Here is a 25,702-nt window from a genome sequence, read left to right as displayed (position 1 = left end):
CTGTTTATTATAAAAACAAAATTTATATGACAACCTTTACAATTATACACAAAAAAGACGTAACTCCATTTACATTGCACTGGTTCATTATTAAAAAAAAGACACAACTGTCCTTATCCAAAGAACTCAGAAGAGCTGAAATATTTACTGTGAATTTTTATACATAAAAATAAAATACAGAATTATACATTTATATAAAAAGGCAACATAGCTTCAGAGAAAAAAAACTTTATGAAAACAATTATCAATTTTGGTTAAGATTGATCACTGCTTCAGAATAAAAAATATGAAAATGAATAATTTCATTTAAATTGCAGGGTTTTTACACGTGCACTGATTTATATCTATCTACAGGTTAAAGAAAAGATCAATGTACCTGGGTCACCATGAACAAACTGCAGTAGCAATATTTCTTTGAGTTCACAATAAAAACAAAATACGACTTTTTTTTAAAACAACAGAAAATCTTCAGGACTGAAAGCTAGCTCATCACTCTCGTCCTTTATGCTTAACAGACTTAACTGAACAAAGAAACAAATAAATTCTAACAGATTTACAGCTTGTAGCTGGAATAAAAACCTTTAACGATCACTTTGTCAAAGAGACGAGTGAAATCAGCAGCTTCATGTTTGAACGGATTTCAGACGGCAGTGGGTCGCAGCTGTCTGTTGAGTTTATTAATCTGGTTAATCTGAGAACAGAGGCGGAGGGTTGGACAGTGGGATTCAGCCTGGATCAACCTCCACCTCTCGATTGGTTCAGCCACACTAATAATGAACAAAAGGCTTTGTTGTCGTGGTAACAGGAAAATAGTTATTGGTTACAACGGTGACAGTGATAATTGTCCTGAGTCACTGTCTCATCTTGTCCACCGACACATTCCTGTCTCCCTCTTCATAACCATGTTCATCCTGCAGCCCCGGCTCTCTGGCAATAGTCCCTGTCAATATGTGCGCAGTCTGAAGACTTTGCTCAGCCTGGAGGTGGCGCTGGAGTAGATGAGGAAGGAGCCTTCGGCGGTGCTGAAGTGTTCCCAGTCTCTGCAGCCGAAGGTGGGCAGACTGTGGACAGCGACAAAGCCCTCATAACCCTTCCACCTGAAAACACAGAGACCCACACTGCAGCTTCAAAGACCTGCCAACAAAGGTGTACCATCAACAAGAAATACTGATAAAAACCCGACGCGAATAGAGGACTACACATAAAACATTCAGAGAGACGTTTCAGCACAGCAAAAACACAAAGACAGACCAACATGTTCCAGCACGACAAACTGAATGCATACAGATGGGACAAACATACAGATGTGTGAACAAGATTTTCTGACATGCAAAACACATACAAACTTGACTAATTCAAAGGTTTTTGACAACAATATGAACCCTTTAGAACATGACAAAGATATTGTAATATGACAAACATGAACAAGCCCCATGAATGTGAATCTACAAAATACACAGGAACGCCTACAAAGAAAGATGGATGAGCATGACTCGCATGAAGTCGGACAAACACAACAAAGACATGGATGAAGTGAGGACGTCTGACACACAGAGGCATGAAGACTCCCAGCACACCTGTAGACGACGCTGTTCAGAGAGTACGAGCTGCCATCGTGGGAATTCGCCACAACTAAAAACTTCTCCTCTCCCACGGTGAAGAATTCCCAGTCGACCGCACTGAGCACAACATCAACAACAAAAAAAACGACAGCAACAATGATATGACAGTTCTTTCACAATCTGTATTAAGACTGAAAATTAAGATGAAGGAGCCTTTTTTTTTTTTTTTTACTCTAGAGGGTGGGTCAGTGCTCTGGGTCACCTGTGGGTCAGGATGTCCTGGAAGCGGATGAAGGTCCGGGTCAGCGTGTTGAGTTCGTAGATGGTGGAGTTGATGCTGTAGAGACTCGGGCCACGCTCCAACACCTTCTGACTGTTTGCAACCGCCAAAAAGACCCGGCCATCGATCTGGAACATCTCCCAGTCCGTGGCCCCCACAGTCTGCAGAGAGACCAGTAGGCAGGTGAGGACTGAGACCCAGTAGAGGATCAGCAGAATCAATCGAAGACCAGCGGCTGCTCTCACAGACAAAAATGTCTTGGACTTTCAGGGGGTCAGCGACTGGACCCTGGTTATGATGACCCAAGAAATGATTCCCCACATAGAAAACTATCAGTCATCTAAAGGCTGAGGTGGTCTGAATTTATCTGAGAAGGTCTGAGGTGGGCTGATGAGCTCAAAGGTCCTCAGGTTCTAAAATGATTGCAGAATAGGAAAAGATACCCTAAAATAATTAACCACATCACAAACATAAGCTGTACCAACGCAACCAACATAAAGACATACCGACATGACAACCAAAGAGTCAAGTCTGCAGTCCAAAGAAACTCAAGACCAGAGTCCTGTACTCTGAAGCTGGGTTTTCTCTTCTGGAGATAACTTCAGGGTTAAATCTGGTTTTCTATATTATGACTCTGGTTCTCTTCTTGCCAAGTAAATCACCACGGTAACTTCCTCTGAACACCTACCTGCTCTGGAGCAGGTTTGTTGGATAAAAGCTCAGGGAATGTAAAAGCTCCGCCTCCTGACCAATCAGATTTCTTGGAAAATGACCCGCCCACTCTTAGAAGATCCTAAATGATCAGACTGCTGTCTGCTTATACTGTCCATCAATTCACAGACCTGCAGAATCTCTTCAGGTTACACATTAACACAGTCAGCAGTTCCCTGCCAGCAGTAATTCCTGTTTTTTGTTGCAGCAACAGTGTTGTTTAAGTCCTGGATGGTGTGGAAAAGAATTGTTTGCTCCTCCATGGTGAAGGGAGCTGCTCTGCAGGGTTTGTGATTGGTTTCACCTGCTACATGAAGATGCAACGATCACCATCAGAAAAGCCTGAGTTGAACATCGAGTTGATGACCTGCTTCACAGTATCACCGATCAGAGAGACATCCAGGGTCTGTTAATCCCGCTTCGCAGTACAGGCCTCAGGTCACAGTGAGGGTGAAGAACTATCAGAATTGCGCTTAAACAACTTTGATCACAACGGTGAACAGAAATCTGTTTCTGAACAGCACAAAAGGAACTGAAGGCAATCGACGCACATCAATTTTTGTTTTGACATTTCAAAGCTGCAGACAGCTCATTGATTAACTTTGTCTTCATTTGTGATTGCCATTATTCTTTGCAGTTCACACGTTCAGCTGCATTGTTCCTGACATGTCCTTTAGAAGGCACTACAGCTGAATGTCAGGGGAGACACATCTGTCTCAAAGGACCACAAGCTCACCTGGATGCTCTGGAAGGTCTGAAAGCAGCCGTCCAGCCACACGTAGATGGTGGAGCTCACCACGGTCGTCTGACCGTCAAAGGTGTTGGCCACTGCCAGGAAGTGGAACGGGCCCACCGAGAAGAACTCCCAATCGTACGCTCCAGAGGTGGACAGGGTCTGGTTCACCTCGAACAGCTGCAGGGGACATGAGGAATGAGGAGGGGACACACTGATGGAGGACAGAGAAATGGGACAGTGGGAAGTCTCACCTTGGTGTCAGGGTTCCATCTGTAGATCACACTGTGGATGTTGTGGTTGGAGTCTGAAGACACAGACAGGACAGCGTCAGTCCTACAGATGGATGGGACAGCAGCAGTTCTACAGACCGGACAGTGTCGGTCCTACAGTGGGGACAGTGCCAATCCTTCAGGCGAGACTTTATCAGTCCTACAGGCAGGTTCACTTTTATTCTGATTAGAAGTTTCTGGGGTGAAATTTGTGGTGGGAAGTCATAAAGAAGAGATGTGAAGGTCTCTGAAGCTGTGTGTGTGTGTGTGTGTGTGTGTGTGTGTGTGTGTGTGTGTGTGTGTGTGTGTTTGATGTGTGTGAGCAGCTGCAGTGTGTTTGATGTTGTGTTTCTTGGATCTTCAAACGGTTCTTGGAGCAGCTGCTCTGATGTTCTCTCAGATTACCTCCCAGCTGCTACTTCATCATGTATCCATCAGAATATCACCATCTCCACCCGGATCTCCACCCGGATCTCCACCGGGCCTCGAACACACATAGTTGAGATACAACCCGTCCCATTCCTATCTTCAACCGGATTCAAAACAACACTATGTCTGTGCTCCTCTGGCATCCAGTCTGTCTTACAGTCTGTCTCCAGTCTATCCTACACCTGGACAGGTGAGGACAGGAATTGACTGATACAGCTGGACAGGAAACGCATGCACCCGGGGGAACATGCTAACTCCACACAGAAAGACCTAGTAGGTATTTAAACCAGTGACCTTAACACTGTGAGGCGACAGCATCTGTTTTGTCTTAGAAAATATTTGTTTCATTAAAGAAATTTCAAACATGAAAAATCACTTAAACGTGTTTATACATTATATTTTCTCCTGTTCCCTGAAGTCTCAGACTATTTCTATTACTGTGTACAAGTTCAGCAGTAGCTGGTTGTCTCTGTCGTCTGATTGGTCTCCAGAAGGTTTCTGTCGTTTGATTGGCCGGTGCGCTGATTACCTTGTCTGTGATTGGCCACCACCAGGAAGCTGTGGTTGTGGATGCGGAAGGCCTCCCAGTCTAGTGCGGCGTGTGTTTCCAGAGTCTGGAACCGCATGAAGCGCCTCCGCCGCCGGCTCCAGCGGTAGATGACTGACAGCTCAGGTTCCGCCTCCATGAAGTTTGCCACCACCAAAAAAACCTGAACCACCAACAGCCATGACTTCAATGTGTGAGGAAGATGGGGCGGGAGTTCACATTCAACTGGAAAACAAAACTGAGAAAATATCACGAACTGAACACGTGTATCGTACAGCTGCTGTTTGAGTCCATTTGGTTCTCATCTGTAAATCACTGACAAGTCTTTGGGGTTCAAACAGCAGGGGGCATTAGGAACCGAGCTTCAACTCTCAGCACCTCTGTCTCACTGCAGGGTTCAGCGCTGCTGATTTTCCAAGTGGCTACAATGATTCTCTCTTCAGCCTTGAGTGTTTATGAACGTTAGACATGATGAATGGTCACAGTAGAAATGTAAGAGCACATTAACACACCAAGGAGAAACACCATTCCTTTGAATGGACTGAAATTAAATGTTGTGTGTTTGAGAGTCGTTAAGTCCGCCGAGCCGACGCTCGTGGACGTGCTGCTCGCTCCGCTGCTCTCACCTGGTCCTCGATGGTGAAGTGTTTAAAGGCTCGAGCCTCCTGAGTGCTGATGTTCTGGAACAGCTGGAAGGAACCGTCCCGCCATCGGTAGATCCCAGATCCCGACCTGGAGTCCCTGCAGACGTGGCAGGGGTGGAGAGAACAGTTACCATGGAAACCTGGAGGACTCTGGGTCTCAGATGCTGCTGGCGCTTCACCACCTGTTGGCTGCAGCCATGAAGAGGCCTTCAGAAGCGATGGAGAAGACCTCCACGTCAAACGTCTCGGAGCGAGTGTACAGGTCCTGGTAGTCCTCCAAGTAGTCCAGGCGCTCCTTATCTGCAGACACAAGACAGTGGACATCAGCCTGAAGACATCAGTGAGAGGACAGGTCATGCAGACTCACGGTGCAGCAGTGTCCTCCACAGCTGTCCGTCACAGAGGAGCAGACTTTTCCGCTGAGTGTTGAACCAGAGCTGTCCCTGCCGGGGGGACGAACAGGACGGGGGGACTCCCACCATCACTCTGGTCTCTGTTTCTGAAAAACAGAACAGAACAGTTCTCTGAGTCTTTCTGGTTCCTCCTCAAACAGCCATCATAGAACACACCACTGCACCACAGAGGGGAACTTCAACTCAGAAAGACATGTGATGGCACACACACACACACAGACACACACACAGACACACACACAGACACACACATACACATACAGAAGGCTGCACACTGTGAAGGTTCAGCTAACAGTCTAATGCTAACTGCATAGACACCTTCGGGGTTTTAAAGTGACAGCACACAAAAACACACAAAAACACACCTGTACGAGTCAGCACCTGTCTGACCTGACATTGTTTCCACGGAAACACACACACTTCAAACAGCTCTCTCTCTCTCACACACTCACACACACACATACACCCACACCCACCCACAGTTGTGGTTTGTCAGTCGGAGCTCAGGTTTCTGAAACACTGATGCCATCACATTGTTCAGTTTACACTGCAAACACCAACAAATAATGTGATACTTTTGCAGAAGTTCATTTAAAGAAAATATCCGATTTGATGTGATCAGTATCCACAGAAGTCCACAGGAGGGCGCTGTGGTAATATGATGACCAACCCTGTGGAGCAGGTCAGCGGTGAAGGGTCAGAGGTCAGGGTGGGTGACGCACAGGGTCTCTTCACAACAGAAGTAAGGCACACTGAAGGCATCCCTCATCCATCTCTTTGAATTCGAGAAACTTCAGCGTGTCCCCCTGAGGTCGTTCTCCTGCCTGTCTGACATTTCTGTGAGACAACCGTGGACTCGGACTTGGAGGTGCTGGTCTGCTTCAGTGAAGTCTGGACATGCTGGAGGTTCTTGTGTGAAGGTGCCAGAATGACAACATCATCTGCACTGAGGAGGGATGCTGCCTTCAGGCCTCTTCCTCTCTGACTATCTTCTCACCGTATGGGTACTCGGGTCCCTGCTGGTCTGGCTGCACAGGACTGGATTTCAAGATCTGGGGGACGGACAGTTCGGACAGGCTGGGGTTGTTGGCCGGACACAGCCTGAGAGTGGCGTCAGAGCCTGGGAGCAGAACCAGCTGACGAAGCAGACCCTGGACGCAAACAGAACAGTGTGAGACCACAGCAGGTCCAGGCAGATCTGGACCTGATCCGGGTCACAGACTTACAGAGAAGCGCTGCCTGAACCTGCCCCGGCTGCCGAGGTAAAACCAGGAACCACGTGTGCTCAAGGCACTGGGGAAAGAGTGGGTCTGTTCACTGAGACAAGGAAACAGTAACACAGCATTTTGAAACTCCAACATGTTCCACTGGACCACATGTAGACCAGAACCTGAATGAAACTGGAACTGAAGGTGACTCACAGCTCCAGCGGCAGTCCACAGTCAACCGTCAGTGTAGCATAAGGTCCAGCAAGAGCCAACACCAAGGTGTGCCAGCAGTTGTCGTCCAATCTGACGTCCTTAAAAGTCAGTCGGCTCCGCCCACCAGCGCCAGGCACTGTGGTCAAGAAGTGGAGACGGTTCTCGGAGAATCGTAACCCCAGCAACAGCAAATTTGATCTGTCCATCACCAGAGAGAAGAGGTACTCGTTTGTCTGCACGGAGAAGAAAAGGAAGGTTTGAGAGGATGAACCAGACCCATCAGGACCAGATTCTGTTCCAGACCTTGTGTTTCAGTCTGGGTATCTTCACAGTGGCGACCAATGAGAATTCAGCGGGGAAGAAGTCACAGTTGATGAAGATCTGCGAGGCGGGAAACTTCAGTGGCGTTTCCAGGCCGCCGGCCAGTCGAAGTCCTGGTGTCCCTCTGGACTGAACCATCTGCACCTGGAGGGGGAGGGGGGGGGGGGTGGAAGCGATCATGAAGGGACGTTCACTTGTCTGCTCTGCTTCACCAGCTCCAGCTCCAGGTTACCTGAGTGGTTGGGGTCTGGCCTGGGCGGGGCAGCGCCTGGTCCAGCAGGTCCAGAGGAGTCAGCTCTGTTCAGATTGACATCGTCTGGATCAGGGCTCACGTGGAACCAGAGCTTCATTTTTTAGACAGTTTTCATCATTCGGATTTAAAATGAAACTGAATGTAGTTCATGAGGAATGTTTTCAACATTTTCTAAGGAAAAATTGACAAAACTGCAAAGAGAAGAGAACAATGCCGGAGAGAGACATGAGAATAAATAGACATGAGAAGAGACAGAAAGACATGAGAGGAGACCAAGACACAAGAAGAGCGAGACAGAGTGCATACATGTGGGTATAAATGGGGGAAAACTGTTCTGGATGTTCAAAGCTTTGCTTCTGGTTGAGATGGAATTCCCCTTTAAGCTCCTCTGAGGCCACATGTGTGCTGTGTAGGAGCGGCAGATCAATGGAGGGTGAAAGAAGGATGAATAGAAGGATAAATAGAAGGATGAATGGAGGGATGAATAGAAGAAGGGGAGTACATGTAAAGAGGAGAGATCTCCTATTTCAAAGAAACAAAACAATGAAGCAACGGAAAGATCTGAAACCCAAAGAGACACCAAGGGAACGCCACGGGACGGAAGACAGAGGACGGGGCCATGATGGGGAACATGACAGAGGACAGAGGACATTTGACAGTGTCTCCATGTCCTCGTGGTCCTCTGTCCTGCTGATGTTGTACCTGTACAGGGTCTCCAGCTGTGGATTCTGGCAGCTAGCAGCATCCAGGTGAGCAGCAGCACCAACATCCCGCTGCGTACCATCAAGAGTGTCGGTTTGATTCCTGCTTATGACTCGCCTCCTGGCCACAGTCACTCACCAACATGTTCCCATCAGACCCGTGTACAAATCCCACTGACCAAAAGGTGGCAAGGCATCAGGAGAACATCCAGTTCTTCCGCTCAGCAGCAGGATCATCTGCAGAAGAAAAACATCTTGAAAAATAGGCTTTGAAAGCTTCTTAGATTTGGTTTGCTACAGTTATGTGATCAAATCTCTCCGAAGAGGACCAGTGACTGATCAACATACCAGCAACGGACAAACGTGGGTCTAACGCCTGGTAATCAAGATACTAACAACAGAGGTCTGTACTATGAATCTGGAATTTCTCTTCTAGAGGTAAATTCAGGGTTAACTGATGATTACATCCGAAATAAACAGCTTCACAATAGTAATCACACATAGCAGAACTGCAGAAACAGGAACTTATGGAAATTAAAACCTAAAATAAAGAACACTGAGGAAGCTCTGCGCCAAACGTCTGCTGGAATAAAGAGAAACCGAGTGATCGGACTGCTGTCTGCTTATACTGTCCATCAACTTATACTGGAGAAACTCACCATGTTACACAATAGCATGGTTGGCAATTTCCTGCCAGAATCACTTCCTGGTTTTTGTTACAGCAACAGTGTTGCTTCAGTCCTGGATGTTGTGTTTGAATTCTTCATATTTTTGGAGACCAATCTGCTCCGTGGTGAAGGAAGCTGCTCTGCAGCATTTCTGATTCTTCAGATGCTGCGGAATCCGCTCCTGTTATGTGAACGTGCGCTGATCACCATCAGAAAAGCCTGAGTTGAATCATCTCGTTAATAACCTGCTTCGTAGTATCACCGATCAGAGACATACACTGTTTCTGTTAATCTACATTCAGAGCCCAGGATCTGTTAATCCAGGTTCACAATCCAGGGTCTGTAAATCCAGCTTCAGAGTTCAAGCCTCAGGTCATAGAGGACTAAGAGGGACCCTGAAACAGCACCTGATGAACAGGTTCAAACAATTAAAAAAGCTTGCATGATCAATACAGCTACAAATCTGAAATAACACCAGATTTTAACAAGGCCAAGATCAGAGCTACAAGAGTCAAACTGTGGGCCCTCCATAAGCTAACACTGTGCCAAAGTGAGAACAACTCACCACTGGATTACACCTGAAGCCAGTTCAGAGTCAAAATGACACAGCAACTGGAGTAAAACATGAACAATACTGGACCCAGACCAGACCGACTCTGACCCAGTGCCGGATCAATATGGGCTCAATACTGTCATGACAAGGAGGAGGGTAAAGAGAGAGTCACATAATCAGAGGATGAAAACTTTTCCAGAAAAATGTTGTGATTAATTTCAGTTGTATCAAGTTCTTTTTGGTTTTTCTCAGAGCAACATCTGCCTTTTAAAACATGACTATATAAAACCCAAACCTGAGGAGGATCAAGCTCTGGTCCAAGGTCACTCAGGGTCCAGACTGATGTTGATCTTGAACTTCTTGAACCAGTTCAGTCCAGATCTTCCTGGAAGCCAGTCCTCTTCTCACATGGTGGAAGAATTCAAACAAAGTCCTCCATCGGGTTTGAAGTGAAACCCTCCTCAGACCGGTCTTCAGGGACTTTCAGAGTTCAGGACGAGGTTGTTGAACTCGGTGCTCTTCCAGTCTTCAGGTCTTCACCTCCAGCAGCTGAGCTCCACCTTCTCTCCATCGTACAGCGCTCACCTCAACTGCAGGTGAGTCTGACACTCAGGTGAATCTCACCGAGGAGAGGTGGGAGGGAAGGAGGGGGAGAGGGAGAGAAAGAAGGGAGGGAGGGAGGGAGGGAGGGAGGGGGATGAAGAGGGAGAAAGGAGGGAGGGGGGAGAGTTTGTTGTGTATAGACTGTCAGAGTCAGTTACATGTTTAGATCCCTGAAGTTTCTTCACAGTATCTTTAATATCCCCAGTTAATCTGGAACCAGATCTGAAATATGGAACCTGTCCAGAAGTCATGGGTCTCTGAGACTGACATGAGGACGTCCCACCACAGTCTGTCACCAGCAGTGCGCTTCAACAAACATGACTCTGCCTTATTTTAGTCCAAAAGATCAGATGATCCTTTTATTTGAAAGATTCCAGGGTTCTGATTCCAGGGTTCTGACTCGTGATCAGTCTGGAGCTGATGCTCATCTGAAGGTTCACTTCGCATGAAGATCCTGAAAATGCCCAGTCTGTTTTCTGTTTTTCCTCCAGTCTCCAGACACTTCTGGCCCAAACGGTGCAGTACCACAGAAAACCACGGGAGGCAGTGTGGAGGTGAGGAGCTGGACTGCATGAGGAAAGTTCTGGAAGAGCGGCTGTGTGTTCCTCCAGAAGGGCTGCTGCCGGAGGACCGGCTGAACCTGCAAGACTGAAGGCCTCACATGGGCTCCCAGCTGAGCCGGGCCAGACTGAGTCCGGTTCGCAGCCCGCCTGGCTCCACTGTTCTTACTTTGTTTATGTACAATTGGAAGATATGAAGTTCAACAGTCATATAAGAGATAAAAATAGTTAAATAAATCAGGAGCAAGTGTGAAGTTAAGCTAATAACAAAGAGGAGAGGAACAGCAAATAAAATAAAATAAAATAAAATAAAATAAAAATCTTCAGAGGAAGTAGGCAGGGCTGCTGTTTAAGCCCTGCCCTATTTGCCTTGTTTATAGAGCCTCTGGCCCAATACATACGACAAACGACTGAACTAAAAGGTGTAACAGTGGCCAAAGAAGAACAAAGGATAGGTCTCTTCGCGGATGATATTTTAGTATACCTCCAAAACCCCGACAGCTCACTCCCTAGACTTTTACAAATTTTAAAAGATTTTGGAAAAATATCTGGATATAAATTAAATATCACAAAAACTCAAATACTTTGTATTAACTACAGTCCAGCCCAAATAATCAGACAAAAATATAAACTCACATGGGATTCCGAACAAATAAAATATTTAGGGGTTAATTTGACTAAAGAATTTAGTACATTGTATGCAGACAACTATGGTAAAATGAATACAATAATTCAAAAAGACTTGTCAAAATGGACAAATTTAGCCTTAGATCTCAGCTCGAGAATAGAGGTGATTAAAATGAATGTAGTGCCCCGGTTGATGTATCTATTCAATTCTTTACCTGTACACATTCCAGACACGCAGTTCGCTAAATGGGATAAACAAGTGAGTAGATTTATATGGAAAGGAGCAAAACCAAGAGTAAGGTTCAAAACGCTTCAGCTTGAGAAAAAGAAAGGAGGTCTCGCACTCCCAAATTTAAAGGAGTATTTCTTGGCTGCTCAGTTGAGATATGTGATTAACTGGTGTGCAACGGAATATTATTCCAAATGGAAGCATATTGAACTCAACTATGATGCATGTCAACCCCAATCGAGACTTGGAGACAAAGCTAGTTCACGGCCTGAAGAAATGAACCCTATTATTGAAACAACCCTTAAGATCTGGTGGGAGGTAGTAAATAAACTCAAGCTGGAAGGAGACTGTAAACTGTTGGTTTGGCCCTCGCATTCCCCAAAATTCGGAAGGGGTCAGCTTGATACAACATTTCTAAGATGGGTTGATAAGGGAATCACAGCTGTGTGCACCCTAACTGAAGGGTCAGAATTTAAGTCTTTTGAGAAAGTAAAAACTGAATTTAATTTGGAGAACTCAGACCTGTTTAGGTATTTCCAATTAAGACATTTTTTTAATTCGGATATCAGGGTTTATTTATCACAAGAGGGCAGTGAACTAGTCGAAATGGTGAGAGGGGCATACAGAAAATTACCTTCTAAAATTGTATCCAGACTATATAAATGTCTAACTAACTGTAATACGAATAATTCATTATATGTTAAACAAAAGTGGGAAACTGAATTACAACTTCAAGTGTCAGAGGAAGATTGGCATTCTATTTGTCTTTCACAGCATGCTTCAACCAGCTCCAGACAATGGAGGGAATATGGCTGGAAAAACATAATTAGGTATTTTATAACACCTCAAATCAAAAGCAAGCAGCTTAAAAGTCTACAACCGTGCTGGAGACTATGTGGTGATAAGGATGCCAATCATTCTCATGTTTTTTGGACCTGTAAAAATGTTAGACCTTTTTGGGAGAATATTGTAAAGGTAATAGAAGAAATCTTTGGCTACAAGATATCAAACGATCCACGGACTATGTACTTTGGTCTACCATCTAAAGAGGAAATTCGTGCGGAGGATATCTACCTTTATAGAGTGATTTTGTTGGCCTGCAAGAAAACCATAACGAAGAACTGGATGAAAAGTGACATTGTAACGGTGGCTCAGTGGAGAGAAATTATGGTCGAAATTTATGGGATGGAAAGAATGACTCATTACTTAAGACTAACAATGGACAAATTTGAGAAGAGATGGGAGAAGTGGACACAGTATATAACACAGTTATGAAACTTGTGAAATGAAACTTGTGAAATGTTTGTTCTTGCAACAGTAATACCCCACAATGTTTTGTAGTTTGTTTTTGTGTTAAGTTTGTAAATAAAGAGTTAAAAAATAAAAATAAAAAAAAAAAATAAATAAAATAAAATAAAATAAAATAAAATCAGAATGAAACAGCTCTGTCCTTGGAGGAATCTACTCGTACATGAGTTTGACATCTTCATGTTGAGGCGTTTCACAGCAGTCCGTTTCTTCACGTGTTTCAGTGATGAGAAGAATAAACACAGTTGTTTATGAAACACCTCAAATGTGGCTTACATTTTAGAAAATGCTTCTGTGTATGAAAAGCTACACTAGTATTAAGTAAACCAATAAAAGATGTGATTTCAAGGTTAAACAGTTAAGGTTAAAACCCAGGACGTAAAAAAAAGTCTAAAAAAAACTCATGAAATAATGTACAAGGTAAAACCTGTACTTAGATGTAAAACACTGAACCCGCCTGAAAATGACCTGAACCTGAATCCACCTGAACTGACCTTAACCTGATCCCACCTGAACCTGAATCCACCTGAAACGACCTTAACCTGATCCCACCTGAACCTGAATCCACCTGAAATGACCTGAACTCACCTGAACCTGAACTCCCCTGAATTCGCCACAACCTACCTGAATGTAAGTCAGATTTTGGTAGGATTTATTCAGACAGCACCTTTCAAAGGTACAGAACCACAAGAGCTCCAAAGTGGGCACAATTAAAGAAGAAAGGAACCCATGTGAAATGTAATCAGAGTTAAAGGTTAAGAGCCTTCCAGCATAAAAAGGTGTAAAGCTGGTTTTCATTGTGGAGCCTGACCATGCTGTGCTCTAAAAGAGAGGACCGACATTTTAAAGTCTGAATGTGAACACACCTGAACCAGAACCCATCTGAACCTGACCCCAGCTGTTCAGGCGACCTTGAGTCATGAGAGTTGTTTAAACTGTGATGTTAAACAGTATTGTGTTACTGCATGAAACTATACTGTTCTCAATACTATGTGATCCACACCCTAACATTGTGCCGGTGTGATTACCTGTTCTCCTGTGTTCTGTCATCTATTCACTCTTTTCTGCCCTCTTTCAGTCTTTCAGCAGCTGTCAAGGTGATTGTTAAGGTAGCTATCACAGTGGCTGAGCTGTCGCTGAGGCGTCTGGAAGGTTCCTGGACTTCTTGTTGGTGTTTCCACCTGAAGAGCCACGAGATATGTCTGGTGGGAGGAGAGTTCAGCTTCCAGCTTGGAGTATGAAGGTTTCTGACAGAACCACATCGGAGAGGAATGAGGGAAAACCGACGGCAGAGGATCTTCACTGTAGCCTGGTGGATAGTTGGGAACATCCACGTTTTGACAACTGGATCGACTGCAGTGAAATTGGCAAACACCGTATAAAGAACTGACTTCTCTGATTTACCCTTTCCTCTGCCGCCATGAAGAGATTTTGAGTGGCTCATCTTGAGAGTTGTTGTTTGAATCTTTCTGAAATATGACTCTAAAGGAGGATTTCAAGACGAGTTAGTGGAGAATCTTTACTGACAGAGAATCTGAAACTTGGCCTCATTTGAAGGAGGCAAGATCAAACCTGCCCCCCCCCACCTGCTGCCTCTTATCACCACCTCCTCCACCCACCTGCTCCCACATATCACCCCCACCCCCACCTGTCCCGTGCACACAAACCACAATTTCCCCTTCAAAGCATCTTTATTCAACTCCAACTCTCGGAGCAGTTTTGAGGAGTCGGACCCCAGCAGGAGTCCCCAGCAGCCGCTCCTGCTGTTTTAATGTCCCGCTGTGTTTTTCACACAGATGATGGAATCGAACCCAGTGTCCTGCTGAGTGGCCGGCAGACGGACGGCGTGTTCAGGCACGCCGTCCGTCAGTGTGTCGTCATGGGGACGGTGACATCTCCACACCTGCTGACCACGCTGCACCTCTTCTTCTGCTGTGTCAGTCCCAGCAGCTCAGTGTGTGTATGTGTATGTGTGTGTGTGTGTGTGTGTGTGTGTGTGTGTGTGTGTGTGTGTGTGTGTGTGTGTGTGTGTGTGTGTGTGTGTGTGTGTGTGTGTGTGTGCGTGCGTGCGTGCGTGCGTGCGTCTCTTGTACAGTCTCTACAGGCCCAGTGACTTGCGTACGATCTTCTGGGCGAGTCGGTAGAACTGCTCTCGGTCCTCTCGCCACATCTTGGAGGCGTCCACATTGGCTCCACTTTCGTCGTTGGGCTCTGAGGAGACACGTCGTCATGGCAACACATCAACGCCCCGTGGCAACATGTGGTCAAGCCAACACATACAATGCATGTTGTTGTTGTTTTTTCTTTTTTATTAAGCTTTAAAGACATTCAGCATACAACTGGTGCCCAATGTTGTTACAGTTGACAGCATCACGCTTTGAGGTGGACAGTTCTGCAATGTCGAATTGTGTATTGTAGAATTCTGTATTATAGAGCTATGTAGTGTAGAGTTGTGCATTATAGAGTTGTGTAGTGTAGAGTTGTGTAGAATTATGTAAAACAGAGTTATGTAGTGTAGAGCAGTGTAATGTAGAATCGTGTAGTGTGGAGTTGTTTAGTGTAGAATTCTGTATTATAGAGTTGTGGAGTGGAGTGTAGAGTTGTGTATTATAGAGCTGTGTATTGTACTGTGGAGTTGTGCAGTGTAGAGTTGTGTAGTGTACAGATGTGTATTGTAGAGTAGTGCAGTGTGGAGTTGTGTAGTGAAGTGTAGAGTTGTGTAGCGTTGTGTACCTGCCAGCATGCTGACCACTGACAGCAGGATCTTCTCCACGCTCTGCACCGGACTCCATCTCTCTGCACTGCTCTCATAACCCATCGGATCATCTCCAGGAGCATGAAGGATGGAGATACACACTCGGCCATCTGGGTAAACTGGGGGGGGGGGGGGGGGTTTGGGGCAGGAGCAGGAAGAGGGGGGGGCGATTAGGGGCAGGAGCAGGAAGGAGGGGGGGGAGAATAGATTTCATTGTCAATGGAAATAAAATGATTTGTGGGGCTTCACCTTCAGAGCACAAAACAAAACAGAAAGGACCAGTGGCAGACAGAAGGCAAAATAAATAGAATAACTAATATAAATGGGCTCGTTGTTTTGCTTTCAGGCAAGGCGGGACTGATGCTGGTTCCAGGGAGGAGCAGAAAATCCCTGTTAGGACCCCTGAAAGGTGGTCCTGCTGCTGTGTATGTGTTCATTGGACATATGGGCCAAAGTGTTTCCTCTGGTGGGATACCTGAACTCAACTGGATTTATACAACACTTTAAAAACAAGCACCGCTGGCTCCTCCCCCTAGAGGTCCTGCCGGAGCGATGCAGAGTGCCGCTGGCTAGCTGGACAGCTGGACAGCTGCATCTGGGATGATTTCCGTCGTTATAACCACACAACAACCACAATCGTGTGTTTTCCCTGCCAGTAGCTCCGAGTTTTGTTTATGACGGATCCGGCATTGGTCAGCAGAACACTGGGAGAGAGCACTGGAACATATCGTGCTCCGACGTCTCTGGACGACAACCTTAAAAGACGAGGAGGAGGAGGAGGAGGAGGGGGGCTGGTCGGGACTTTTCGAGTGCTCCACTCATGTCACTACATCAGAGCGGCTTTAATCCTCTGAAAAGGGAAGGTTCACAGTGGTTGACCCAGGTCCAAATTGAGCCTGTTTTTATTTGCTTCACCTTCACACAGTTTTAGTCCATTTCTTCTTCTGGTGTTTGTGCCTTCTTGGGGTGTTTGATGTGGGCTGCAGGAGGTTCAGCTCGGGGCCATGCTGGCATGTGATGATGATGGTGATGATGAAGGGTCAGCGCCCTGTCCTCTAATCTGAGCCGGCTCAGACCGCCTGCCTGCGGTGACATCACAGCTCACCCAGTAATCAGAGGATAATGACAGCATGCTAACGGCGCACTGGCCGCTCTCTCAGAGCGTGTTGTGACGGGTCGGATGGCGGCTTTGAACCGAGCGTGTCAGCTGAGACTGAGACGGTTTCCTCCACAGTCTCAAACTTTACCACCACCGAATCTCCAAACAGAATCGGCTCCATCTCCTCCACAGAGCCCCAGAGAGTCACACAGATCTCCACAGAACCGCAAAGACAACATCCAACACCGATGTTCGTTGGTCTTCTGTTAAAAACTTCCTATTTCCAACAGTCTCCAATTGAACAAGCCTAGCATGGCAAATTTATAAGAATGAAACGAAGCAAGAATTCGCTTTGTTTGAAATCATTAATTTTCCGCCAATCACTGATCCCTTTATTAATCCTGTGTAGAAGACAGGAGTCGTTTCCCGCCGTTACCGAGACAGTAGTGGAATATTTGTTTTTGACAGGATTTGATGTTAATGACATCTTATCCTTTATGATGGAATGGAGTGGGCGGGGCCTTGAGTGTGTCAGAGGACAGTGGGCGGGGCCTGTGACTTACTGTTGGGGTGAAACATGTCGCAGGTGAACCTCATCTTGGGAGGGCTGAGCGGGTAATCAGAGGGGAAGCTGAGGACTGCCGGAAACACGCCTCCCTCAAAACATGTGTCCTGTGGACCCCTGAAAAACACACACACACCAGTTTCAGTCTGCCCTTCAATTAACCTCCATCTGTCCATATCTTGGGGCATCTGACTAATCACATCAATTGGTTCATCACTGTGTGTGTGGTGTGTGTATGCGTGCGCAACTTATTCAAAGATTTACAGGTCCTGCTTAAATAAAAAGTTATGTAATGATAATAATGATAACAGAAGTGATGACCCTGACACTGGCCTAAGTACCGTGTTGACTGGAACCCAGTGACCTCTGTATGTCCTCTGAGTGATGAACATGATGTGTGTGTGTCCACACTGTGAAAGTGATTTATCCTCATCTTGATCTTTCTGTGAGCTGGATTCACTGTCAGGGTTGAAGACGATCCTACTGTCAGAGTCTGCTGCTTTCACCTGGATAACAGCCAGAGGCATTGTGGGAAATGTAGTCATGAGGCCTGAAAAGTGTCCTCAGTGTGTGTACAGTGACACCTGCTGGTCACAATCAGACATCACAGCCCTAAACATCTGTCTCACACACACGCATGCATGCATGCATGCACACACGCAGTACCGGTACTCACATGATGAGCGCCTCCCACTCGAAGAAGTTCTCCTCATTGGCCGGACCTGCAGAACCGACACATTTTTACAGACTGTCAGTGAACGAGTGTGTGTGCTGCAGTGTGTGTGGACCGATTCTCACCTGCAACGATCCCCTCAGGCGGGTTCAACGTCAACTCTGAAACACACAGACACACACATGCATGAATTAAAGTGCCACTCATCGTCAGCCATTGCTTTCTATAATTTAAGTCTCAGGAGAAATTATCAGTTAAGTTTCTAAAAGGTAAAATACTCTGAGCATGAGCAGGATGGTGCAGGGAGGCGTTCAGATTAACTCTCAGTCGCCACTGTCTGTGGACAACCTGTGACCACACAATCACCCCAGATTGGTCCCTAAACTACAGACTCCGTCTCAGCCTCCCTGTGCAGGTGGTCTGCAGAGGGGTTCTCCAACACCAGACCGCGGACTGGTACCAGGGCACAGCGACAGAAAGAAAAGTTTTATTTTGAGTGTGCATTCAATTTTATTTTGAAAAACGCTTCACTTCCACCAGAGCTTATTTCCTGTGTTTACCAACGTCAGTATTTTCTGCATGCACCGTTAAGCCCTTGTTACAACATTTTTACACACCGTCCTGCTGATCCACAGAAACACTAAGTTGCTTATGCTGCTTTAAACCAGTCCAAGGTGGAAAAAGCCCCCCCTACCCCCCTAGGGCTTTGTATGTCTCCATATCAGGGTCTGACACCACCATGAAGTGTGGTGACGACACGGCAGAGGCAGGTCTGATCTCCAGCACCACCTAGCAGGACTTCCTGACCCTGAGGAGAGAGATCTGCTCCACCAGAACCACCCAGCAGGACTTCCTGTCAATGTCAGCTTTATGTATTGCACATTTAATAAGGGCCCATGGCCAGCCCAAGTGCTTCACAGTACGAAAATCAAACAGTAAAAGAGAGAGCGCACACAGGTGGGTTTTTAGTCGGGATTTAAAAGTGTAAGGGTGTCCACAGACCGAACCGAGAGGGGCAAACTGCTCCACAGTCTGGGAGCCACGACCGCAAAGGCTCGATCTCTTCTAGTTTTTAGGAGGGATGGAGGAGTGTCAAGGGTCAGATGACCTCAGGGCTCCGGAGGGCCGATGGACTTTAACAAGGTCTGATAAATAGTCTGGGGCCAGTCCATTCTGCAGCTTAAAAACAAATAAAAGAATCTTAAAATCAATCTTGAACCTAACTTGAAGCCAGTGGAGTGAGAAGAGCACCAGATTTACGTGCATCCGTCTCTCTGTTCCGGTTGGGAGACGAGCTGCTGCATTTTGAATGAGCTGCAGGCTTCTCAGTCCAGACTGGTCCGTGCCGACATACAAGGAGGTGGCTTTTTCTATATCACACCTGCTTAAACATAGTTTAACTTTAGCGAGGAGCTGAAGCTGGAAGAAGCTAGCCTCCACCACTGCGCTGATCTGTTTGTCACGTTTGAACGTCCCATCAATACTAACACCCAGGTTTTTAGCCTGTGTTCTTCCTGACCCTGAGGAGAGTGATCTGCTCCATCAGAACCACCCTGTCCAATCTACAGTCCACACAGGGAGAACAGCCAGACTGTTGTCTCCGCTGCCATCAGGGTGGTATTACAGCTGACTGAAGGCAAACAGAGGATGAGGAGAAGATTCTTCATCAGGCTGTCCACCTGCTGAACATGAAACTCTTGACTTACAACAGAAACTGTCTAATTTCACCTTTTACATTTACTTTTCCACCATTTACCGACTTATTCCTTTCATTCATTCACTTTGGTTATTTTCTACACATACACATTCAAATCTTTACTTACTCGGATTGCTGCTGAGGTCAAAAACACTTCACTGCATGTTATCCTGTGATAAAATAAAGGTGTTGAATCTAAATCAGCTGTCAGTGGACAGCCAGTAAACACTGCCAGACCACAGCCAGTCAGGACACACAAGACGGCGTGAGAAGGAACCAGGCGCTGGAGGATGTAGGTCCAGAAGCGGGCCGCGAGCCGCAAGTTGAGCCCCTTCACATGAAGGTTCGCGGCTCTTCATGTTGAGAATCACGAAGCTTCTGTCCAAACCACCACTTTGCTCTGTTACTGTTCCTATCTGCCGAGGACTGTAATCTGCGAACCGGACTTTTTAATCTCGGATTAGAGACTTTTTCAAGTGTTTCTGCTCAGCTGTCACTAGTGTTAGCTTAGCTTCCCGGCTACCGCGCCTGTCCGGCGGCTACAGGCTGTTCTGAACGTTTACTCACGTTTATATTCCGCCATCAGCCTCTTCAGCGCCGTGCCCGCCATAGTCACAGCGGAAAACAAACAGACAAATAAATAAACAAACAAACAAACGGGCTGCGGCTCCGTCCGACACCGAGCCGGGACCGAGCATGCGCACTGGACCGCTGCTCAATGCGCATGCGCGTAGGGTCGCTGCTCACTGTTGAGCTTCGTCGCATTGCGCATGCGCACAGGACATACACAGAGACGCGCACACGCATCCTTCCAGCTTCAGTTTAAATATGAAAGAATTTCTCTCTGGATCAGTAAAGTTTTTGATTTTGGTCCAGATCATCTGTAGTCTTTCCCCCACACGTTGCAGGTTACTGAACACATTGCAGACCACCACCGTTTGTGATAAATATTTATTTTTTGAATCCGTGAGTAACTCCAGTCATTGTGTTCTCATACAATCTGATATATTTATGTTTAGAAAAGTCATTGACATACATCTAATACAAAACACACAATTCTAGAGTGAAACAGTTTTAGTAAAACCTGTGAAGAACCTTCATGGTGATTATCCTGATGCCTCGTGCATTAAATAACATCCAGAACATACACAATGCACACACACGCACGCACACACACACACACACACACACACACACACCCACACACAAACACACGCACGCACACACACAAACACACAGTGAAGAGATTTAAATAAAAACACACAGCTGGAATGTGGAGACAAACACTACATCTCCTGAAACACAAACAATACTGACGGCTCTGTCTTCTTTCTTCTGAAGGTCAGAGGTCGTACCCAGGACAACCTGTCAGCAGTGGGATTCGAACCAGGACCCTCCAAACACAAGCTCCTCCTCCTCCTCCACCTCTAACTGTCAGATTGAGCAGCAGGGGGCAGCAGTGATCGGGACAAGCCCAAGGCTAGCTGTTAGCATGCTAACTTCAGCAGTGACCTGACATTCTCACACCAGACATATAAACATTTCCAACAAAGGAACACATAGTTTTATAGTTTTATTCTCGTCAAAATGAGCCGGGGTCAGCAGGCTAAGCTAACGTTAGCATTCCTGCTCAATTTTGGTGAATATTGTTGGATATACACAATGAATCTGACGAGCAGATCCATTCATGGAGAAATCAAACTCCCCTCCACTCCTTCACCTCTTGCATTTATGTATTTATGACTTTGTACAGCACTTTGTGCCAGCAGCAGTTGTCTTTAAAGTGCTACAGAAATAAAGCTGAGTTGAGTATGTCTTTATTTTATGAGCACAGAACAGATTATGAACAGAAATCAACAGTTCTGAGCTCAGTCCATCCATACTGAAGTTGGCACGCTAACCAGCTCAGGCAGGTGGTTAAAATGGAACTCACAGGACTGAACAGAGCCGGTACAGTACACACATCCCATCCTGCACCTTTCAACAACAAGCACATGTCCATTGATTTCATTTTGTATGACTTTAATTAAATTGTGAGACAAACATCTAATAAATCTGCATCTCAGATTACAATAAAAACTGAGTTCACACAACCCATCCCACATACCCGTGTGTGTGTGTGTGTGTGTGTGTGTGTGTGTGTGTGTGTGTGTGTGTGTGTGTGTGTGATAAAATCCTCATGAATAAACGTGTGGCTTAAGGCTTGTGGCAGAAGGCAGCGCTGATTGTCTGCTGTCGAAGTCAAAACTCAAAAGAAAGACAAAAAAAAGTGCTCAAACAGAACAGAGAGATCAATATTCCCTCAGCAAACTCCATCACGGTTCCTTCAGCCGGAGGTCACAGAGTGCGGCCACTTTAAGGTGTCCCAAGTACTCCAACAGCCACAATCCCTCAGGCTGGATGGGTTCTCGTGAGCTCAGTGTTGACTACTCAGATTACTTTTTCAGACAAGATGGAGCAGATGTGGAGACTGATCACTTTGTGTGTTGTGACAGTGGGTGTTTCCACTTTCATCATAATGCGTAATGTCAGATCAGAAAAGGTCCACAGTTTTAATTCTAGAGCAAAAGCAGATGGATTACACAGACACCCGAACCACAGCCGGAGCCCAGAGAGGCACCTGAACGCATCCTGACACGTGTGGCATTGTAAACATTTTCTCTCGTTTTCTTTGGTCTTCTTCTCTGTGACCGAACTCTGTGAGTCCTGACCGGGTTCGTACCTTCGCCCTCATCAGCGGACCCCCACAGACACCTGCTTTCCACCACGAGTGCAGCCATCGTGAGGGTCTCACCCCAAACCTCCTGTTTCAAACCGTCAGCAAAATGTTTGTGGGGACTTTTGAAGTCTCCTGCTGAGCTCAGTGTGAGCCGCAGTGACAGTGAACACAACACAGAGTCACGTCATCACATGGAAAAACCTCAAGAAAAAAGTGTTTCAAAGTGAGTGAAGGCTGAAAAAACACACACGAAAACATAGTCACCATTTATAAGAGCACTGAAATACAATCCACCTGAGGGGGCGGGGCTTCTGCTGTGGGCGGAGTTTAACCCTCAGGTGAAGGGCTGAAAACAATCACCTTCACATGAGCGTGATCAGATAATGAGATTAATGAGAATAATTTGATTTTCAGACACTTATTTGATGGATAAATAAATTAATGCTCTTCTATATACTGGAAGGTTATACATCAATAATCAGATGTTTGTTTTAAAAGTGATTGAAACGTCTGAGACTTGCACTAGCCTGAAAAGCTACCTAGCTCGCTAGCTGTGTCGCCAAACAATGAACCAGGTTAAACTCCGCCCACTCACTCAACCAATCAGGGCTTAATCACAAGGGGTTCTTGTTTTTCCTGTTCAGGTCTGAAAAGCAGAGGAGGGGCAACTCCCCCACCTGAGGTGGTCCACAGTCGGGTCTTCACTCCTCCTCTTCCTCCTCCTCCCCCTCCCCAGCCATCACCTCCACCAGCAGCTCTGCAGTGCAGGTCGCCTCCCCCAAGCTGTTTACCGCCTTCACCAAGTACTTAGCGTCGTCGTCACCCGACACCTGAAAGGCAACATCCAGAAAAAAAAAACGATGAATCCATCAACAGAAGAATTATACCATCAGTAAGAAACAATAAAGTAAAGTGAAGGGTATAAACAAGTATAAAGTCTGGATTTTGTCCTCTGTGTCCTCTGAAATATGTCAATTTGAGACAACAGAACAAAGTCTTCATATTAAGAATAAAGGGGTAATGTTGATAAGTTTTAACCAATAAATAATTAAATTAAATGTACAGAATAAACAAATCTGTGATGCGCAAATAATCCATAACTAGAGTCACATACTGGGTTTTCTCAGGAGGATTGACTGCTGAATCTTTGTGACAATGATCTGCTTTGGGCTCACTTCCTCTTTTATTTTGACACTGTGCACATGCTTAACTTCATGTTTCCTCATCTTATCACTTCCTGTTTCCTTATGTCATCACTCCCTGTTTCTTCACCTCATCGCTTCGTTTCCTCACCTCATCATGTCCTGTTTCCTCATCACTTCCTGTTTCCTGACCTCATCACTTCCTGTTTCCTCATCTCATTACTTCCTGTTTCCTCATCTCATAACGTTCTGTTTCCTCATCTCATCACGTTCTGTTTCCTGACCTCATCACTTCCTGTTTCCTCATGATCAGTGAAGAAATGTGAAGTGGAACAAACCCATGTGAGCCTGGCTGTGTGGGTTACATTAACTGCTAGTTTCTGGCTGCTTGCAGTTAGGTCTGTGTGGTACGTGTCAGTGATCTATGTGGTTCACCTCTGAAATGATCAGGCTGCAGTTTCCTTCTTCATCGTAGTCGATCTGGTAGTGTCGGGTCTCCTTGATGGGCTGATCGTCTTTGTACCACACTACCTCCGGGTCAGGATAACCTGAAGCACCAACAGCCTCTGGTTATCGTCTGCTATTGAAAGCACACTCGCATAATTCAATTGATCATGTTCCATAAAAAACAAGCCTATAGCAGAACAGAGGAGAGGACAGATGTTCTGCATATATTAGGAGAACAGAGGAGTTAAAATGTTCTACAAATGCTAAGAGGAGAGCAGAAGAGTTCATAGATGTTCTACAGATGTAGGGAGGAAGAACAGAATACACGAAGGGAAAAACAAGTTGTGTGTTCCGTCAAGGTTGTGGTGATCTCACCACACAGACAGGCGTCAGAAGCAGTTGTCATACCTTCAATCTTACAGTCGAAGCGAGCCGCGCTGCCCTCTACCACCTCCACGTCTTTAATGACCGAAGTGAACACCGGCGCACACTCTGTTCTCTGTTCGTACTCCAAACACTCCAGAAACTGGTTATCCTCTGTACACAGAGAGAGAGAGAGAGAGAGAGAGAGAGAGAGAGAGAGAGAGAGAGAGAGAGAGAGAGAGAGAGAGAGAGAGAGAGAGAGAGAGAGAGAGTTAGGGGGATGAAAGTCTCAACTTTGCAGGTTTTCTACTGAATGAAGCTTTTCTGAACCAGCCGTGCTTCCGGCTGGTTCTATCCTTGTGTCTCCTTGACGGTCTTGAGGGTCTTGAGCACTGACTGAGCTGTACACCTGAGATTCACCTCCTCATCAAGCTCCTGCTCTACCCATCACCACAATGAAGACGTTGGCTCCTCTTCAACCAATCACCCGATTTCAACTGAATCAGCTGATTTTTCCCACCATTTCTGTGGAGCGTGGTCTTGTTGTGTCTGTGTGGTTGTGTGTGTTGCTGGGTTTGTGCTGATTACCCTCGGTGGGTGAGCCCTTCTTTGCACTGACTCCAGCCATCATGGCCATAGATGAGAGTCGTCCGATGGCTCGGACAGCATGACCAGTTTTCTGTGGGAGGAGTGAGGACAGGTCGAGTGAGACGGGGTGAGACGAGTTGAGACAGAGGAGACGGGGTTTCGCTGAGTGTGTGCTGCTTGTTGCTGTTGTTGTTTACCTGCCACTTCCTCCTCAGGATGTACTTCTTCATGCGCTCCTTGGAGAGCTTCTTGGCCTTCATGGTGTTTGTGTCCTGCTTCAGCCAGGTGTGTTCGAAGCACTGAGCACAGGTAAGCCGCGCCCTGTCAGGTCAAATAGACACAGGTGAGAACAGACAGCAGACACATGGACGGGACTGAAGCAATAGGGTCAGTGTCCAGTCCTCACTTCATATCTTTCTTCAGCAGGTTGGTGATGAAATCCTTGGCAGTGTCGGAGATTTCGTCAAACGCCTCGTCCTCAAAGTCCCAGGTGGCCGAGGTGACGTTCGAAAGTGTCTCATTATCATTATCGCCCATGAAGGGGGACAGACCGCTCAGCCTGATGGGACAAAAACAGAGCAAGGTCAACAACCTCAACCACCCGGGAGGACATGCACAGGGCAAAGTGAACAACAAAGCACCTGGAAGGATGTGTACAGGGAAAAGTGAACAAAAAACTTATTAGAACAACATGCAAGGCAAAATGAGCAACATGAACCGCATGGCGGAACAGGGAGCCTCGTCCTCTTCCCGGAGAGCTCCCGTCCTGGATGTTTCAGCTCTCTTCATGCTTCAACGCACCTGAATCGAATGATTCATC

General features: G+C 46.2%; 3 protein-coding genes across 9 annotated transcripts in view; all 3 read right to left on the bottom strand.

Moving 5' to 3' along the window:
- Nucleotides 1-69: 69 nt before the first annotated feature.
- tspeara (thrombospondin-type laminin G domain and EAR repeats a) lies at nucleotides 70-9,894 on the bottom strand. 2 transcript variants are annotated; one of them, XM_030111314.1, is made up of 16 exons: nucleotides 9,804-9,894; nucleotides 8,289-8,524; nucleotides 7,566-7,630; nucleotides 7,316-7,477; nucleotides 7,013-7,245; nucleotides 6,818-6,908; nucleotides 6,589-6,742; nucleotides 5,546-5,677; nucleotides 5,361-5,478; nucleotides 5,161-5,275; nucleotides 4,517-4,697; nucleotides 3,541-3,593; nucleotides 3,290-3,466; nucleotides 1,825-2,003; nucleotides 1,578-1,679; nucleotides 70-1,097 (listed from the first exon to the last, which is right to left on the bottom strand). In XM_030111314.1, exons 2-16 carry the CDS (start codon nucleotides 8,368-8,370, stop codon nucleotides 944-946), a joined length of 1,998 nt encoding a protein of 665 aa, XP_029967174.1. In that variant the 5' UTR covers nucleotides 8,371-8,524; nucleotides 9,804-9,894; the 3' UTR covers nucleotides 70-943. The 2 variants fall into 2 exon arrangements, with proteins under 2 accessions (XP_029967174.1, XP_029967173.1); XM_030111313.1 differs by having other exon boundaries at nucleotides 8,427-8,524.
- A 4,599-nt stretch (nucleotides 9,895-14,493) lies between these two features.
- ube2g2 (ubiquitin-conjugating enzyme E2G 2 (UBC7 homolog, yeast)) lies at nucleotides 14,494-20,335 on the bottom strand. Of its 3 annotated transcripts, none has more exons than XR_003933160.1 (7): nucleotides 20,191-20,335; nucleotides 18,053-18,088; nucleotides 17,931-17,976; nucleotides 17,253-17,371; nucleotides 15,569-15,709; nucleotides 14,867-15,046; nucleotides 14,494-14,816 (listed from the first exon to the last, which is right to left on the bottom strand). XR_003933160.1 is itself a non-coding variant. In XM_030111316.1 (7 exons), exons 1-6 carry the CDS (start codon nucleotides 20,231-20,233, stop codon nucleotides 14,934-14,936), a joined length of 498 nt encoding a protein of 165 aa, XP_029967176.1. In that variant the 5' UTR covers nucleotides 20,234-20,335; the 3' UTR covers nucleotides 14,494-14,846; nucleotides 14,897-14,933. The 3 variants fall into 3 exon arrangements, 2 of the variants coding, with proteins under 2 accessions (XP_029967176.1, XP_029967175.1); XM_030111316.1 differs by having other exon boundaries at nucleotides 14,494-14,846; nucleotides 14,897-15,046; XM_030111315.1 differs by having other exon boundaries at nucleotides 14,494-15,046.
- Nucleotides 20,336-21,640: 1,305 nt separating this feature from the next.
- Nucleotides 21,641-25,702, bottom strand: part of LOC115402770 (myosin light chain kinase, smooth muscle-like) — a 28,085-nt gene continuing 24,023 nt past the window's right edge. For all 4 annotated transcript variants that reach the window (XM_030111308.1, XM_030111307.1, XM_030111310.1 and 1 more), the window contains 6 exons: nucleotides 25,289-25,441; nucleotides 25,080-25,203; nucleotides 24,883-24,973; nucleotides 24,340-24,468; nucleotides 23,920-24,032; nucleotides 21,641-23,172 (listed from right to left, as the gene is read on the bottom strand). In XM_030111308.1, coding sequence (XP_029967168.1) covers nucleotides 23,044-23,172; nucleotides 23,920-24,032; nucleotides 24,340-24,468; nucleotides 24,883-24,973; nucleotides 25,080-25,203; nucleotides 25,289-25,441 — 739 coding nt within the window. In that variant the 3' untranslated portion in view covers nucleotides 21,641-23,043. The remainder of the gene's footprint in view (nucleotides 23,173-23,919; nucleotides 24,033-24,339; nucleotides 24,469-24,882; nucleotides 24,974-25,079; nucleotides 25,204-25,288; nucleotides 25,442-25,702) is intronic.

This window comes from Salarias fasciatus, chromosome 16 (genome assembly GCF_902148845.1).
Source record: "Salarias fasciatus chromosome 16, fSalaFa1.1, whole genome shotgun sequence".
Lineage (NCBI taxonomy): Eukaryota > Metazoa > Chordata > Actinopteri > Blenniiformes > Blenniidae > Salarias > Salarias fasciatus.
The sequence above is the reverse complement of the archived record's forward strand: the minus strand, read 5'-3'. Positions and strand labels throughout refer to the sequence as shown.

What these genes read in the sequence shown, in the direction of transcription:
- tspeara (XM_030111314.1), bottom strand. Translation starts at nt 8,370, where the DNA reads ATGGTACGCAGCGGGATGTTGGTGCTGCTGCTCACCTGGATGCTGCTA. An exon ending in GTGGAGGACACTGCTGCACC is followed by an intron (nt 5,479 to 5,545) that starts GTGAGTCTGCAT and finishes TTGTGTCTGCAG; the next exon opens with ATAAGGAGCGCCTGGACTAC. An exon ending in CAGGACATCCTGACCCACAG is followed by an intron (nt 1,680 to 1,824) that starts GTGACCCAGAGC and finishes TGTTGTGCTCAG; the next exon opens with TGCGGTCGACTGGGAATTCT.
- ube2g2 (XM_030111315.1), bottom strand. Translation starts at nt 20,233, where the DNA reads ATGGCGGGCACGGCGCTGAAGAGGCTGATGGCGGAATATAAAC. An exon ending in GCTGATGGCGGAATATAAAC is followed by an intron (nt 18,089 to 20,190) that starts GTGAGTAAACGT and finishes TGTGTGTTTCAG; the next exon opens with AGTTGACGTTGAACCCGCCT. An exon ending in AGTGGTCAGCATGCTGGCAG is followed by an intron (nt 15,047 to 15,568) that starts GTACACAACGCT and finishes GTGTCTCCTCAG; the next exon opens with AGCCCAACGACGAAAGTGGA.